Here is a 13281-nt window from a genome sequence, read left to right as displayed (position 1 = left end):
GCTACCGGAGTGTAAGAGGGAGGAGGGTACTCGATTGAGCATCAAGGTAAGTTCACTGCATTTGTAGGATCGACGGCGCGTCGGCTAGGTGAGAGATAGCCATTAGAGCTCGCTTGGAACGCTTGAAACAATAAGCGGTCCGTGGGTCTTGGCGGTTGAGCGAAAGCTCCCACACCTGATTTAATAGTACCTACAGCAAGTAATTAATTTACATAAATCGAAATTCACACATTACCTTGTAAATCTTGGACAAACCACAGCATGTTGGCCCCAAAACCAGCACTCCTTTTGGTATTTCTTCATCTTTTTTTGCAATGGATAGAGTACAACTAAGATTCACCAATCTCCTCCACTCATCCAAGTGCTACTCGTTATTAATGACGAGCAAGCCTTCAAACCAATCTACCCCTTGGTTCTCAGGGATGGGCCTTCAATTGTGCTCCTTGGGTGACAAATTCAAGTTGTTTGTTGGGCGCATCAAAATTCTCCTAGACTCATCCCCTCTCTATCTCTTGTATGCCACCTAGCCTCCTGTCCCTATATCTTTACTTGTAATTTCCCAACGCTCCCGCTACATATTCTAGATCTATCGTCGACAGTCACGTGCATCTCAACCACATCATCAACTGTCCTCATTACCTATAGCTTGCATGTCATCATCATATGTCTCAACACAAACATAAAAAAGGAGTCACCTAAGGTTTTCATTAGATCTCATCTCTTTAAGTTTATTATGGAGGTTGCTTGTTGAATGCATCAAAATTCATCTAGACTCATCCCTTGTCTACCTCTTATATGCCACCTAACCTCCTATCCCTATACCTTCGCTTGCAATTGCGCAACGATCTTGCTACGTATTCTAGATTTGCCATCGACAATCACCTACATCTAAGCCACATCATCAGCTATCCTCGTCACCTATAGCTTTCACTTGCAAGACTTCTCCTGCGATTTGGGTGAAGCTTCAGATGTTGTACGAGACTCGTCGCCTATGCGTGGCATCACTCTTTATGGACAGCTCTAGTAGATGAAGTTCGAGCAGAAGGATATTATTTAGTCTTTCTTACTTCATGTCGCATAGGTACATGACCAGCTTTGACACATGCAGTCCACCCTTCTAGAGGCCCATCTTGTGAGAATTGTGTTGTATAAGCTCCCTTTGGAGTTTGATGGAGTGGCCAATGCTTTGAGGGCTCAGACATCATCAGCACTTGTTAGTTTTCTATAGATGTTCTCCATGTTGCTTGGGCATGAGACGACTTTGTGGTTAGAGGGGAGGCCTCCATCGCAGTTTGATGGCCCATTGAGGCCTTTACAGTTTCAAAGAGGGGTGATAGGAAGAAGTTGAAGGCCTAGTGTTATCATTGTGGTAAGAAAGGACATTTGTGTTGGGAATAAAGGCCTTGTGTCTGTAAATGTGCTCGGGTGTGAACACACCCTTAGCACCTGCACTTACACATATATATCTATCTAAAAACCTAAAGATACATACTCGTCATTGTACCTACAAACGTGCTCACTCTCTGCTATTGCTCTCTCTCTCACTCTTTGTCTCTCTGTGCACAATGAACACCTATTGTCTTGATCTTCGTGCCTAATCCGTTACTACAAACTGGTATCAGAGTGGGCAAGAGACAGATCACGTGTTGCAGGAGTCCTAGGTGGACTCGATGAGCAACAGTCGACAGTCAACAGGTGAGTAGGTCGTGAGGTCATTTTCTGACCTGGCAAGCAGGCGGGAGGCAGTCGGTTGCAGCAGTTGACAAACGACAGGTGAGCAAGCCTGAAGACACGCTTCAGGCAACCCCAGACGACACATTGCAGATGACTAGGACCAGATTGGGCACGTTGGCAGACAACGGTCAAGTGACGAGCAAACGATTGGCGAGTGGGGCGACGGTTGGCAGTGAGGCAACGATTGCTAGACTGGCGACGACCAGCAGTCACGACTAGTGTAGTGCAACCACCATGTGTGATGGTCGGGCAGCGACGTGTAACAGGCGGCAGACGGGTCATGGCTGATAGGTCACATGACCTGACTCAAAGGTCAACGAGCCCCCCCGTTATTTTTTTCCCAAATCAAAAATTCTATTTTCTACCAAATCTCTTTTAATTCCTTTCTTTTGTCCGGAGTTTATGCGCTGGAGGCACAGATCTCATATCTGTGCAAAATTGAGCCAGAAATTTGGGGCTTTTCCCGAAGTTGGGGATCTTAACGCAGAACTGGACAATTTTACTCAGAAATTTGCAAAATCGGTGTACATTTGTCTGAGAATTTTGGGGTTTTTCACATTTTTGTGAAATTCTTTCAATTTCACTGAAATTAGTGTATGTAGGACTCGGAAAATTTGGGGATTTGTCCAGATTTGGTGCAAGCAATATGCAACAGTGATATCTGTCGGGGCAGCGGCTGATTAAGTGACAGATAGGAAAAGATAAAGAGAGTTTTAAATCCAAGTTATTCACAAAACTAGCAAGTCAATCCCTCGCACTGACGAGGATGAGTGCCTAAGGATGATAAAAGTGAGTGTATGTGCCAATCATGTGTTGAATATGCGAGAGGTAAAAAAAACGGTGGGCTTAGCAAGACAAGCAAAGCAAGCAAGCAAGCAAGGGTAGGGAAATTGTCTTTAGGAGAACTGCCATGTGTTATGCTACGAATACGGTCAAGAGAAGTGTTCACTTGTCCAAGTGCCCTTTTACAATCAGGTCATCGCATTGACAAGGATAAGTGCCTAAGGATGATAAAAGTGAGTGTATGTGCCAATCATGTGTTGAATATGTGAGAGGCAAAAAAACGGTGGGCTTAGCAAGACAAGCAAAGCAAGCAAGCAAGCAAGGGTAGGGAAATTGCCTTTAGGAGAACTGCCATGTGTTATGCTACGAATATGGTGGATCCTAGAGTCGACCACTCCAAAATGTGTTGAATATGTGAGAGGCAAAAAAAACAGTGGGCTTAGCAAGACAAGCAAAGCAAGCAAGCAAGCAAGCAAGGGTAGGGAAACTGCCTTTAGGAGAACTGCCATGTGTTATGCTACGAATATGGTGGATCCTAGAGTCGACCACTCCAAAAGACCAAAAAGGGATAAATGTGCATAGATGCATGTTGACATGTACAGAATGCCAATGCATAGGGTAATGCAAAGGGAGATGCAAAATGTCATGCTCATGCAATATGCTATGCAACGGTGCCACTGTGACAATGCCCTCACAGGAGAAGTGTTCACTTGTCCAAGTGCCCTTTTACAATCAGGTCATCCTGATAGTGCGGATGAAGTTACAAATGCCCATAATACAATACAAAAGAATAAGTGAATGTAATGTTTAAAAAATTGTAAGCATCATCACTGTCACGATCAAGAGTAGGAGCCGCCCCCTCTCAAACTGGAAGGAAAAGCAAGAGAGAAGCACCCTCTCCCTGTCAAGCTGAAGAAGTAGGGGAGGGAATACCCAAGCCGAATCTGGGTAATAGGTATTGAAGAACCGGTCGGTTGACCGCTTTGGTCAAGATATCTGTAAAATTATCTGATGAAGGTACAAACTCTAGGCGAATAGTGCCTAGCTCAACCTGCTCTTTGGAAAAGTGGAAGTGGACTCCCACATGCCGTGTCTGCGGTGTGATGATCGGCTCACCCGCAAGGGCAATGGCACTTTGGTTGTCGCAGTAGACAACTGTGGGAGAGTCACATGAAAAATGAAGCGCCGCCAGTAAACTCCTCAGATAGATGGCCTCGGTGGTGCCATCGAAGAGAGCTCGGAACTCAACCTCGGCCGTGGAAGCCACCACCGTCTCTTGCTTACGGTTGGACCAAGAAATGGGAGCCGTGTCCAAGGTAAAGAGGTAGCCGCCATGGGAACGCCGGGTGTCAGGATCTTCTGCCCAATCAGAATCAGTGTACCCCTGTAAACATAAACCAGAACCATATGTCAAGCCATAAGAAAAAGTACACCGCAAATAATGCAACACACGAAGACATGCAATCCAATGTGACATCCTAGGTGCTGTGAAATATTGACTGAGTATGCTAACTGAGTAAGCTAAATTTGGTCTAGTGTCAATTAACCACAGAAGTTTTCCTACAACAGAACGATAGGTGTGTGCATCGAAGGGTTGTCCTAGGGTATCCTTCGACAAGTGGATAGTAGGATCAATAGGCATGGCCACTGGCCGTGTCAGATCCGAAGTGTACTGTTCCACAAGCTGAAGTGCGTACTTCTGCTGTGACACAAAAATACATCTTCTAGAACGAACTATCTCCATCCCCAAAAAATAAGACAACAAACCAAGGTCTGTCATTTTAAATGTAGCTTTAAGCTTAGCCTTAATTTCCGCTATGGCAGCAGAATCTGAACCTGTGATGAGTAAGTCATCAACATATAGCAGGATATAGCTAACCCCCTTTGGAGTGGATCGAATGTATAAGTTCGGGTCATAAGGGGTAGAATGGTATCCATGAGTTTGTAAGAACTTATCCATTCTATGGAACCAAGACCGGGGCGCTTGCTTCAGTTCATAAAGAGCTTTCTGTAAGTGGAATACCGCATCCCTAGGGTTTCGTGAGGGAAAGCCCGGTGGTTGCTCCACATAGACTTCCTCCTCCAAGTATCCGTTCAAGAAGGCACTCTTGACATCCATCTGATGTATCGGCCAGCCGTGGTGAGCGGCGAGCGCGAGTAGCAACTACAAGGCGAGCCTTGTACTTGTCTAAAGTCCCATCAACTTTTAGCTTTGTCCGAAAAATCCACTTTGTCCCGATGACTTTCTTGTGGCTTGGATGATCCACCAATGTCCAAGTCTCATTTCGGTCAATACTCTCTAGCTTCCTTTCCATGGCCTCTCGCCATTGAGGGTGCTGAAGAGCCTCCTGCCAGGTATTCGACTCAGAATGTGCTATGTATTGGCAGCAATGCATCCTAAAAATTCTTATTGTACCAATTCAAGTTTTTGTAATCTTTGGAATTCAACCGATTCCAAGGTATCATAATGTCTACTTCAAAGGTACTTTTCAACCAATTTAAAGGAAATATTTGCTTCAATTTGACCCAAGTGATAGGTGAATTCCCTTGAATAAGAAGTGTAGACCACCATTGCAATGCATTTCCCTTAGAAAATGTGGTTGCCTTTTGTATCTTAGATGCTTTTGTGAAGTTGCCTCCAGAGCAAGTTGCATTAAACTGCTAAATAAAAACAATTGCTTTCAGTCTATCTTGTGCACCACTGAAAGGCTCAAACTTCACACTTTTGCTACCTTCATCATAGTCCTTCGGCAAACCAATGGGAGTCAAGTTATCATAAATAGGCTCTTGCAAAAAGGGTACATTTGTTGTATTTACATGATAACTAGCACTATCAGATGCTCATTCATGACCAACACCAAATCCTTGTGCTCCAATAGTCCTTGGGGGTACAGATACATATCCATATGGCCTGCTTTGTGCCCCAAGCATCATGCCTATGCTGCCATACATGGGATTAGGCATTCGGCTTGCATTATTTGGATACATCGGATGTTGTGAGCCATGCATTGGCTAGTGCATACCATAGGGATTCAAGCCATATATTCTTGTATGCGGTGCTTGTCCAACCATAGCGTGAAAAATAGTACCATGACCAAAGTATCCTTGTTGTCCCATGCTTGCATGTGCATAATTACTTTGCTACCCATATTCCCATGAATTGGCACTACCAAGTTGGCCATGCATTTGCACTTGCTACCCCACGTGTACCAACTGATTGTTCTCATTAGGCATTTTGGGCTCTTTCAAAGAAGGCTAGGCATTTCCTTCGATTCTTGTGGTTGTTCCGAAGCCATAGAAGGTGTCTTCTTCTCTTTGCCTTTGTTATCCTTCCTTGGGGCATTTACGAATCGAGAAAACTAGGTATCATTTGCCAATTCAAGATTTGTTGTTGTACGCATTCGATCCTTAAAGCTATCATCAAATTCTTCAGCCCCTTGCTGTTCATCAACCTCTTTATGCATTGAAGTGCCAACATTTGGGTTATTTCCCACATTTTCAGCTTGCTATGAACCATGTCTAATATCAGTCATTGCATTTTCCCCTTCACCATGTGATTGACCAAGGAGTGATGCATCCTCTCCACTTGATCCCATACCATGTGAAGACATGCTTGCTATAATTCAGTGCTGAGAGCAATTTCAGCACTAATGCAATAGTCCCAAGCTACAATCAAGTGCCATGGGTCCACCAATTCAAAAGGTTTGATGGTATCCCGGCAATGGAACCATGAAACTAGCCTTCCTACTATGGATGGGTGGTAATTTCATGATTACAACTTAGTTATGACAACAATATTTATTACAAAACTAAGAAATGCAAATTAACTCACAATCTTGGATAATGGATATCCTGTTGGCTCCAATATTGGTGTCCCCTTCAGTATTTGTTTAACTTAATTGACGAAGAAGTTGATGTACAATGGGATTTTCCAAATCACTTTCGGTATTTCAATTCCCCTTGTTATCCAAAATGACAAGCAAGTCTTTCATTTGATTTGCCCCTTGTTTTGGACAATCAATTAGCCTTCATCTGCTTTGATGGAGATGGAAAAATATCTCAAATTCATTGATTTGCTGATCCCTCCACTTGAATATGATTAAAAATAGCTTTAGTCTTGTTGAATCCAAGTCTTGGAGCTTCCAATATTTGTCATCCTTCTCGAGGTTGTTGCTAAACCCTAATTTCTGTTGCATATTACGATTTACAACAAAGAAAGCTGAAATTTCTCAGCCTTTGGTGATCTCAATACTGTAATCTTCGAAGCAAGACTGGGAGATGAGAGAGAATGTTGAGGAGAGAGAAAATTCAGACTTTCTTCGCGAAGAACTGAAGAAAATCAGTCATTTACTGCTGCTATCCTGCCTCAACAATCTGTAAATACTGTTGCTTACTGTTGATTGGTCTTCTTCTACCTTGGTTGCCTCAGAAGCCCCTCTAATGGCTGTAGATCAGACCAATAGCATTTCCTCTCTCTCTCTTGCAGGTTGAATGTCTAAAAATGTTTCTCTTCAGTCTCTAAGGACGTTTTTCAATCTTGCATAGGCATTTTTGATAAGTGGTAGCCTTCCCAAATGGTTTTTTCAGCATTATCCATGGTTAAATATTAATTTTCAGTCTTTAAATATGAGAAATTAATCTAATAATTATTTTGGTATTCAGAAAAATAATTTGATTGGCCAATAATTGAACTGGCTAGGCAACTTCCATTCTCGAGTATCTGTGTGTCATCTTTGACCATCAAACTGGTGTTAGATTCACTTCTCTAGTGTCACCAACTAACACTTATGGCCAAATGAATGACCTAGGCTAACAATTGACACCAACTACCACGAAGTACTTGTGCAGCATAACTTATAGCAACTTTTGCCTTTGACATCCTGTGATTTGCTCGAGTCTCGAGCTTATAAATTTACCCTAAACCCAGTTATACCTTACGTGTCTCGAGCTTGTAAATTTACCCTAAACCCAGTTACACCTTACGTGTGCAACGTTTACTTAACTATGTGATTAGAAATTAATCCTCACGTTAAGTGAGGTTTCAAAAATACATGTCCTCATGACAGTGCCTCTCATAATCCGTTCCAAAACAGCATTTTAGAGCATATGAATAAGACAATTTAAGTCAAGGTCTATACTATGTTTTCTCATGCTGCATTACCTCATGGATTTTGGGTAGAGGCAATTATGACAGGCATACACTTGATAAATTAGTCACTAAACAGGTCTTTGTGGGGGAGAGTTCCTCGGGAAGTGTGGTCGGGTAAGCCACCTTTGTATGCTTATTTGAGAGTGTTTGGCTATGAGGTATTTGTGCATATTCGCAAGTAAAAATGTATCAAAATTGAGCCAAATTCTTGTAAATGCATTTTCCTAGGATATGGTGACGAGGGTGAAATGGGGTATAGATTACGGGATCCAAGAAAAGGAAAGTTGTACGTAACAATGTAGTTATCTTCCGGGAAAACCACACGCATAAACAACTTGAAAAGACAGAGGAGGTTAGAAGGGTTGTATTTTGGGAAGAGATACCTATGCCCATTGGATAGCAACAAAGACCTGCTCTAAATGACTCTAAAAATGCGGGGAATGATGTTGAAAATGATTGGCAAGGAGTTGCCCATTATACACTAGAGGCTCAATAGGAAAACATGCAGTTAGTACAGTCAGAACTGGCAGGACAGCATACTGAAATTTCTGGACAGCAAGTTGTAAATGCAGATTTGCAGGCCCAACAGCCCACGAACCTTGAATCTTTGGTCTGTAAGTCGATTCAACTTCAAGATAGTCGGATAGGTTTGTTCTTGGTGCTTAGTATGTTGCTGATTATGTCATGGTGGGAGACTGTGGTGAACTGTCATGCTTCAAGAAAGCAATGGACAGATAGGACAACAAGAAATGGCATAAGGCTATGCTATTAGAGATGGAATCTCTAGAGAAGAATGACACTTGGGATTTGGTGCATTTGCTTGAAGGGTAGAAAGTACTACCATGCAAATGGGTATATAAGATGAAAGCCACTTTTGGTCTCTCACCAAAGTACAAAGCACGGCTTGTTGCAAAGGGGTACAAGCAGGAACATGGGATTGATTTTGATGAAATCTTCTCTCTTGTAGTCAAAATGACTACTTTGCGGACCATCTTGGGCTTGCTTGCATTTGAGGATATGGAACTCATACAGATGGATGTAAAGATTGCTTTCTTACATGGTGATCTACATGAGGACATCTATATGTAGTAGCCTAAGGGTTTTGTTGCAAAGGGGAAATAAAAGATGACATGCAAATTCAATAGGAATTTATATGGATAGGCACCGCGAGAACGGTATCATAAGTTTGATACATTCATGCAGTCTCAAGGGTTCAACAGGAGTCAAGTGGATCATTGCTTATATACCAAGAAGTCAGTAGATGGTAGCCTTGTTCTCTTGGTTTTGTGTTTGGATGACATGCTGATTTTAGGCAGGGATGTTTATGCTTTGGACACCTTGAAACAAATCCTACATAGCAGTTTTGACATGAAGGATCTTGGTGAGGCAAATCATATTCTTGGGATGCATATACTTAGGGACAGATCGAAGGGTTTTCTCTATCTGTCACTGCAAGAGTACATCTCCAAGATTTTGCAGCGCTTTAATACGGAGGGGGGAAAGCGATTGGTGTACCACTGTCTCTAAATGTGAAACTTAGTGCAGAGGACAACCATACATTTGATGATGAAAAGGTTGAAATGGCCAAGATTCCATACGCTTCAATTGTTGATAGCTTGATGTATGCTATGGTTGCTACATGTCATGACATAGCATTTGCGGTGGGAGTGGCTAGTAGATACATGGCACATCCTGGCAAAAAGCATTGGGAAGCAGTGAAGGGTATCATGAGATACCTTAAGGGCAAAAAGGATTTATGCATTTGCTTTGGTAGGCTGAAGGCATTTGTCGTTGGCTTTATGGATGTAAACTATGCTAGTCATTCTGACTGCAAGAAGTCTACTTCAAGGGTATGTATTCACCTTCATAGGGGGATCAGTCCCTTGGATATCCATGTTGCAGAAGTGTGTTGCATTGTCTACTACAGAGGCAGAGTATGTGGTTGCCACTGAGGCATGCAAGGAGGCTGTATGGCTTTCATGTCTGGTGGGAGAGCTTGGCATTACAAAGGTTCTTGTCCTCTATTGTGATAGTTAGAGTGCTACCATGCTAGTACAAAATCCTGTCTTTCATGCAAAGGCAAAGCACATATAGGTGAAGTATCATTTTATCAAGGATGTACTTGATAGCAAGAGCATTGAGCTTGTCAAGGTACATACAGATGATAACCTTGCAGACCTTCTCATGAAGAGTCTTCCAGCAGAGCGATTTGCTCATTGCCACCAGATAATGGGAGTTGGATGGGTGTAAGCGTTTTCAGCTTTGTACATACTTAGACTTAGTTGATTCTTTCGTCTACCTTCAAGCACGCTGCCTTTAGGTGGGAGCTTGTTGGGAATAAAGGGCCATCGTGCTTGCACCCTACACGGGTGTGAACATACCCTTTACGGGTATTGTACTCTGTTTGATATATCTATGTGAAAAACCTAAAGAGGTACAAGTCATTGTACCCACACATGCTGTGTCTACTCTCTTCTCGCTCAATCTACTGCATCTCCATTGAAGCATAGAGGAAGCTCTATCTCAAATCCTTCACTTTACTGTTTATTGTCAACAATTACTTGCTGTTGCAATTTCCAGTACAGGGAGCATTTATATTGTTCTCATGTTTGCATTCAGTGGTAACACACTGGTGTTCAAGACTACAGTCAGTGTTTATAGCTGTATGTGTTCATAGTTTCAGTATCTGAAACACCTTCACTGATTGCGTTTTAAGTGTAGCATTAGTTTTAGGGCTGCACCAGTGTCAATACTCTATTTTAGTGTTCTTAGTTTGCAATGGCAGTCTTGTGCTGATTCACTGAAATGGTTGAGATCTAGACTAGAGGTTCTCAAACACAGAGGGAGAAAGGAAGAAAGAAAATATTTTAACGTCTACTAAAGACTAAATGGGGCTATTAGACATATCCATGTACAAAGGAATATACTTATAATGTCATGAAAGTGAAAAATTGAAAAATGAAAAATCCTATCTAAATGTGCAATAAGTGTAGGCATCATCATTTGGGCAAGCCCTCAATGTATACAAGTATGTCCATTTGGAGATGTGAAGCTATATGCATGAGAGAGAGAGAGAGAGAGAATTCTTTCATGGGAAGGTAAATCGAAGGAGAGACCTAAACTTAATTGCATGGCATGCCTTGGATTGACCTGGGTGGCTAATGCCACTCTCTTACCCTGAGGCACCCCAATGTTCTTTTGCACCATCAGAAGAGTCTTTCACATACCGTGTGGCTATAGTGACCTCTGGGGTAGAGTCTTTGATCTCTTGTAGGACTGCCAGTCCTTTCCTATTCTAGATTGAGATTGCCCTTGGTAGGATTGGGATCTTGTAGGGCGTTTGACCCTTTCAATCCTCTTTAGTTAATCAGATCTATCATCACTTGATTAGAGATCGTGCATGGATCACCACCAAAGCCAATTCTCTTTGGGATTGCACAAATTTAAGGCTTGGTGGAAAGTTACAAATTACAATAATGGAGGGATGGATCAATAAGACGCCATTCAAATACAAGGTATTCATTTGGAGAATGTTGGTGGGGGGGCCTCCCTCTTGTGTTGGCCCTTCACTGTAGAGGTATATCTTATATCCAATGGGAATTGTTTCTTTTGTACCACTGTAGTTGAGTCTTCCTGTCACAGATTCATTCCTTGCCCTTTTACTTGGAAGATTCGGGTCCTCTCAAACATTTGGCATGCAATGGTGGGTACAAGGATACGTCCACTTGATTGGGTTTTTGGAAAAGCCAAATACAATGGTCTGCCTTAGCCTCACCTGAAGTTTCTGCTTCACTTTTCCAGATTTTGGGGTTGCTGGCATATTTGGGTCACTCGTAATGCGTTCATTTTTAATGCCGCCTTGGGCATTCAACATCATGTTGCGAAACTTAAGGGTCTTCTCCAGTGGCAGCTTGACCTTCTACAACATGCTGATATCTTGGTCAGAGATGATTTAGTCCCTTGGCATATGGCAATCTGCTTTGTTCCTTTGCCGTGACTTTGTATCTTTTATGCACAATGGAGTAGAGCCATCTTGCATCTTGTAATCTTGTACTTGTATTTTTTCATAATTAACACGATCACCTATTATGAGAGAGAGAGAGAGAGAGAGAGAGAGAGAGAGAGAGAGGGGTGGTCACAGCTCTTTTTGTTATGTGGCAGCTATTTTTACCAGGATGCAGCAAGATCAATGCTGAAGCGGTAATAACAATGGTGAGGAAACATACAGGTTGTCAAGTGTCGTGCCTGAAACAGTTGAGGTTACGCAACATTTATGGATTGACCAAAGAGCATCTGGAGGACTTGCGATGGATGCTTTGTGGTGGGGAGAAAGTTAAAACTTCCTCCAGAGAGCCGCAGTTTTACCACAAAAGACACACAACTTTTTCAGAAGATGAGAGGTCAATAGATGTGGAAGTTTGCCCAAAATGTTCTTGTGTTAGGATGGTCTACAACTGCACAAGAGAAACATGCCAGCAGAAATTTGGGGAGTGCCAGGCTTGCATTGTGTGCATTGCGCGTTGTGAGGAGTGTGGGAGATGTTTTATAAGTGATGATGACTATGAAGAAACCTTCTGTCATCATTTGGTCTGCTCTTCCTGCTGGTTCAAATTACCCAAGTGTTCAGACTGCAACAGACCTGGATGCAGTCGACATGCTGATCACTTCACAAATTCAACATTTACCTGCAGTAATTGTGTTGCTACAGAGATTTCTATGGACACTTCATTGAAGATGATGAATCAACCTGCTGGTTCTGGGCTTTCTGGCAAAAGGTAAAGTATGAACATGTCAGAACACTAAGCTCCGTGACACATCCGCATTATCTTGTGCCCTTGGACCAAAAGGAGCACTCTTCGATTTACAGTGGGTATTGAGCTGTGTCTACCCTGCAAGCTGGTAGAGATTTTATGTAGACAAATTTATCTATTGTGTGTAAAAGTTCTGAAACAATTCTCCAGCTCTGTTGCACCAGCATCAATCTAATGTGCGAGGGGCTAACTAGTAAACTAGTAGCTAGCTATGCTTGATTTCTTTCCTTGAAATAAAGGGCCTTGAAACCCACATTGCATACTGCGTATAGCATTTGTAGATGTGGATTACGATATGAAGATAATACATGAATCAGAGATCCTACATGCAGTTACCTCTGCATACTTGAATGGCAAGAAATGCAATTATTCATCTGTTGTACAGAAAAAACGTAATCGTTAAGATAATATCATCATGGCTAATTGCTGGAATAAGATGATTTATCGTTTTCTCTGAAAAGAACCGGAGGATTCCCCATCAAAAGAAGGGAGAAAAGAACTTATTAGATGGTTTAGATGAAGATGGTAAGGGCGGATATTATCTGGCCCACCAATCAAGTTGATACACACTTAATCCGTATTCTGTCAGTGAATCTGCAAATGATGGTTATCGATAGTATGATGGGCGCAAAAGTGTCCCCTCATCAAGAATGTGACAAAGTCAATAGTATACGATTCATGTGGCAAAATCATTAGATGGGCACAAAAGTGTCTCCCCGGTAAGAATGTGTCAAAGCTCATAGTACAAGCTTCATGTGGCAACCATTATTTCCATGTTGAATGAGGAGGAAGATCCAAAAAGCC

The 13281-nt window shown here is 42.3% G+C and overlaps 1 protein-coding gene across 2 annotated transcripts in view; it reads left to right on the top strand.

Moving 5' to 3' along the window:
- LOC148017840 (F-box protein SKIP28-like) overlaps window positions 1-12852 on the top strand; it is a 40044-nt gene extending 27192 nt beyond the window's left edge. For both annotated transcript variants that reach the window (XM_087661730.1, XM_087661731.1), the window contains exon 3: window positions 11828-12852. In XM_087661730.1, coding sequence (XP_087517856.1) covers window positions 11828-12445 — 618 coding nt within the window. In that variant the 3' untranslated portion in view covers window positions 12446-12852. The remainder of the gene's footprint in view (window positions 1-11827) is intronic.
- Window positions 12853-13281: the final 429 nt, after the last annotated feature.

This window comes from Lygodium microphyllum, chromosome 21, assembly GCF_053477565.2.
Source record: "Lygodium microphyllum isolate KBCC chromosome 21, Lygodium_microphyllum_v1.1.10, whole genome shotgun sequence".
NCBI classification, from domain to species: domain Eukaryota; kingdom Viridiplantae; phylum Streptophyta; class Polypodiopsida; order Schizaeales; family Lygodiaceae; genus Lygodium; species Lygodium microphyllum.
Note: the sequence above shows the minus strand (reverse complement) of the source record. Positions and strands in the feature narration are given on the sequence as shown.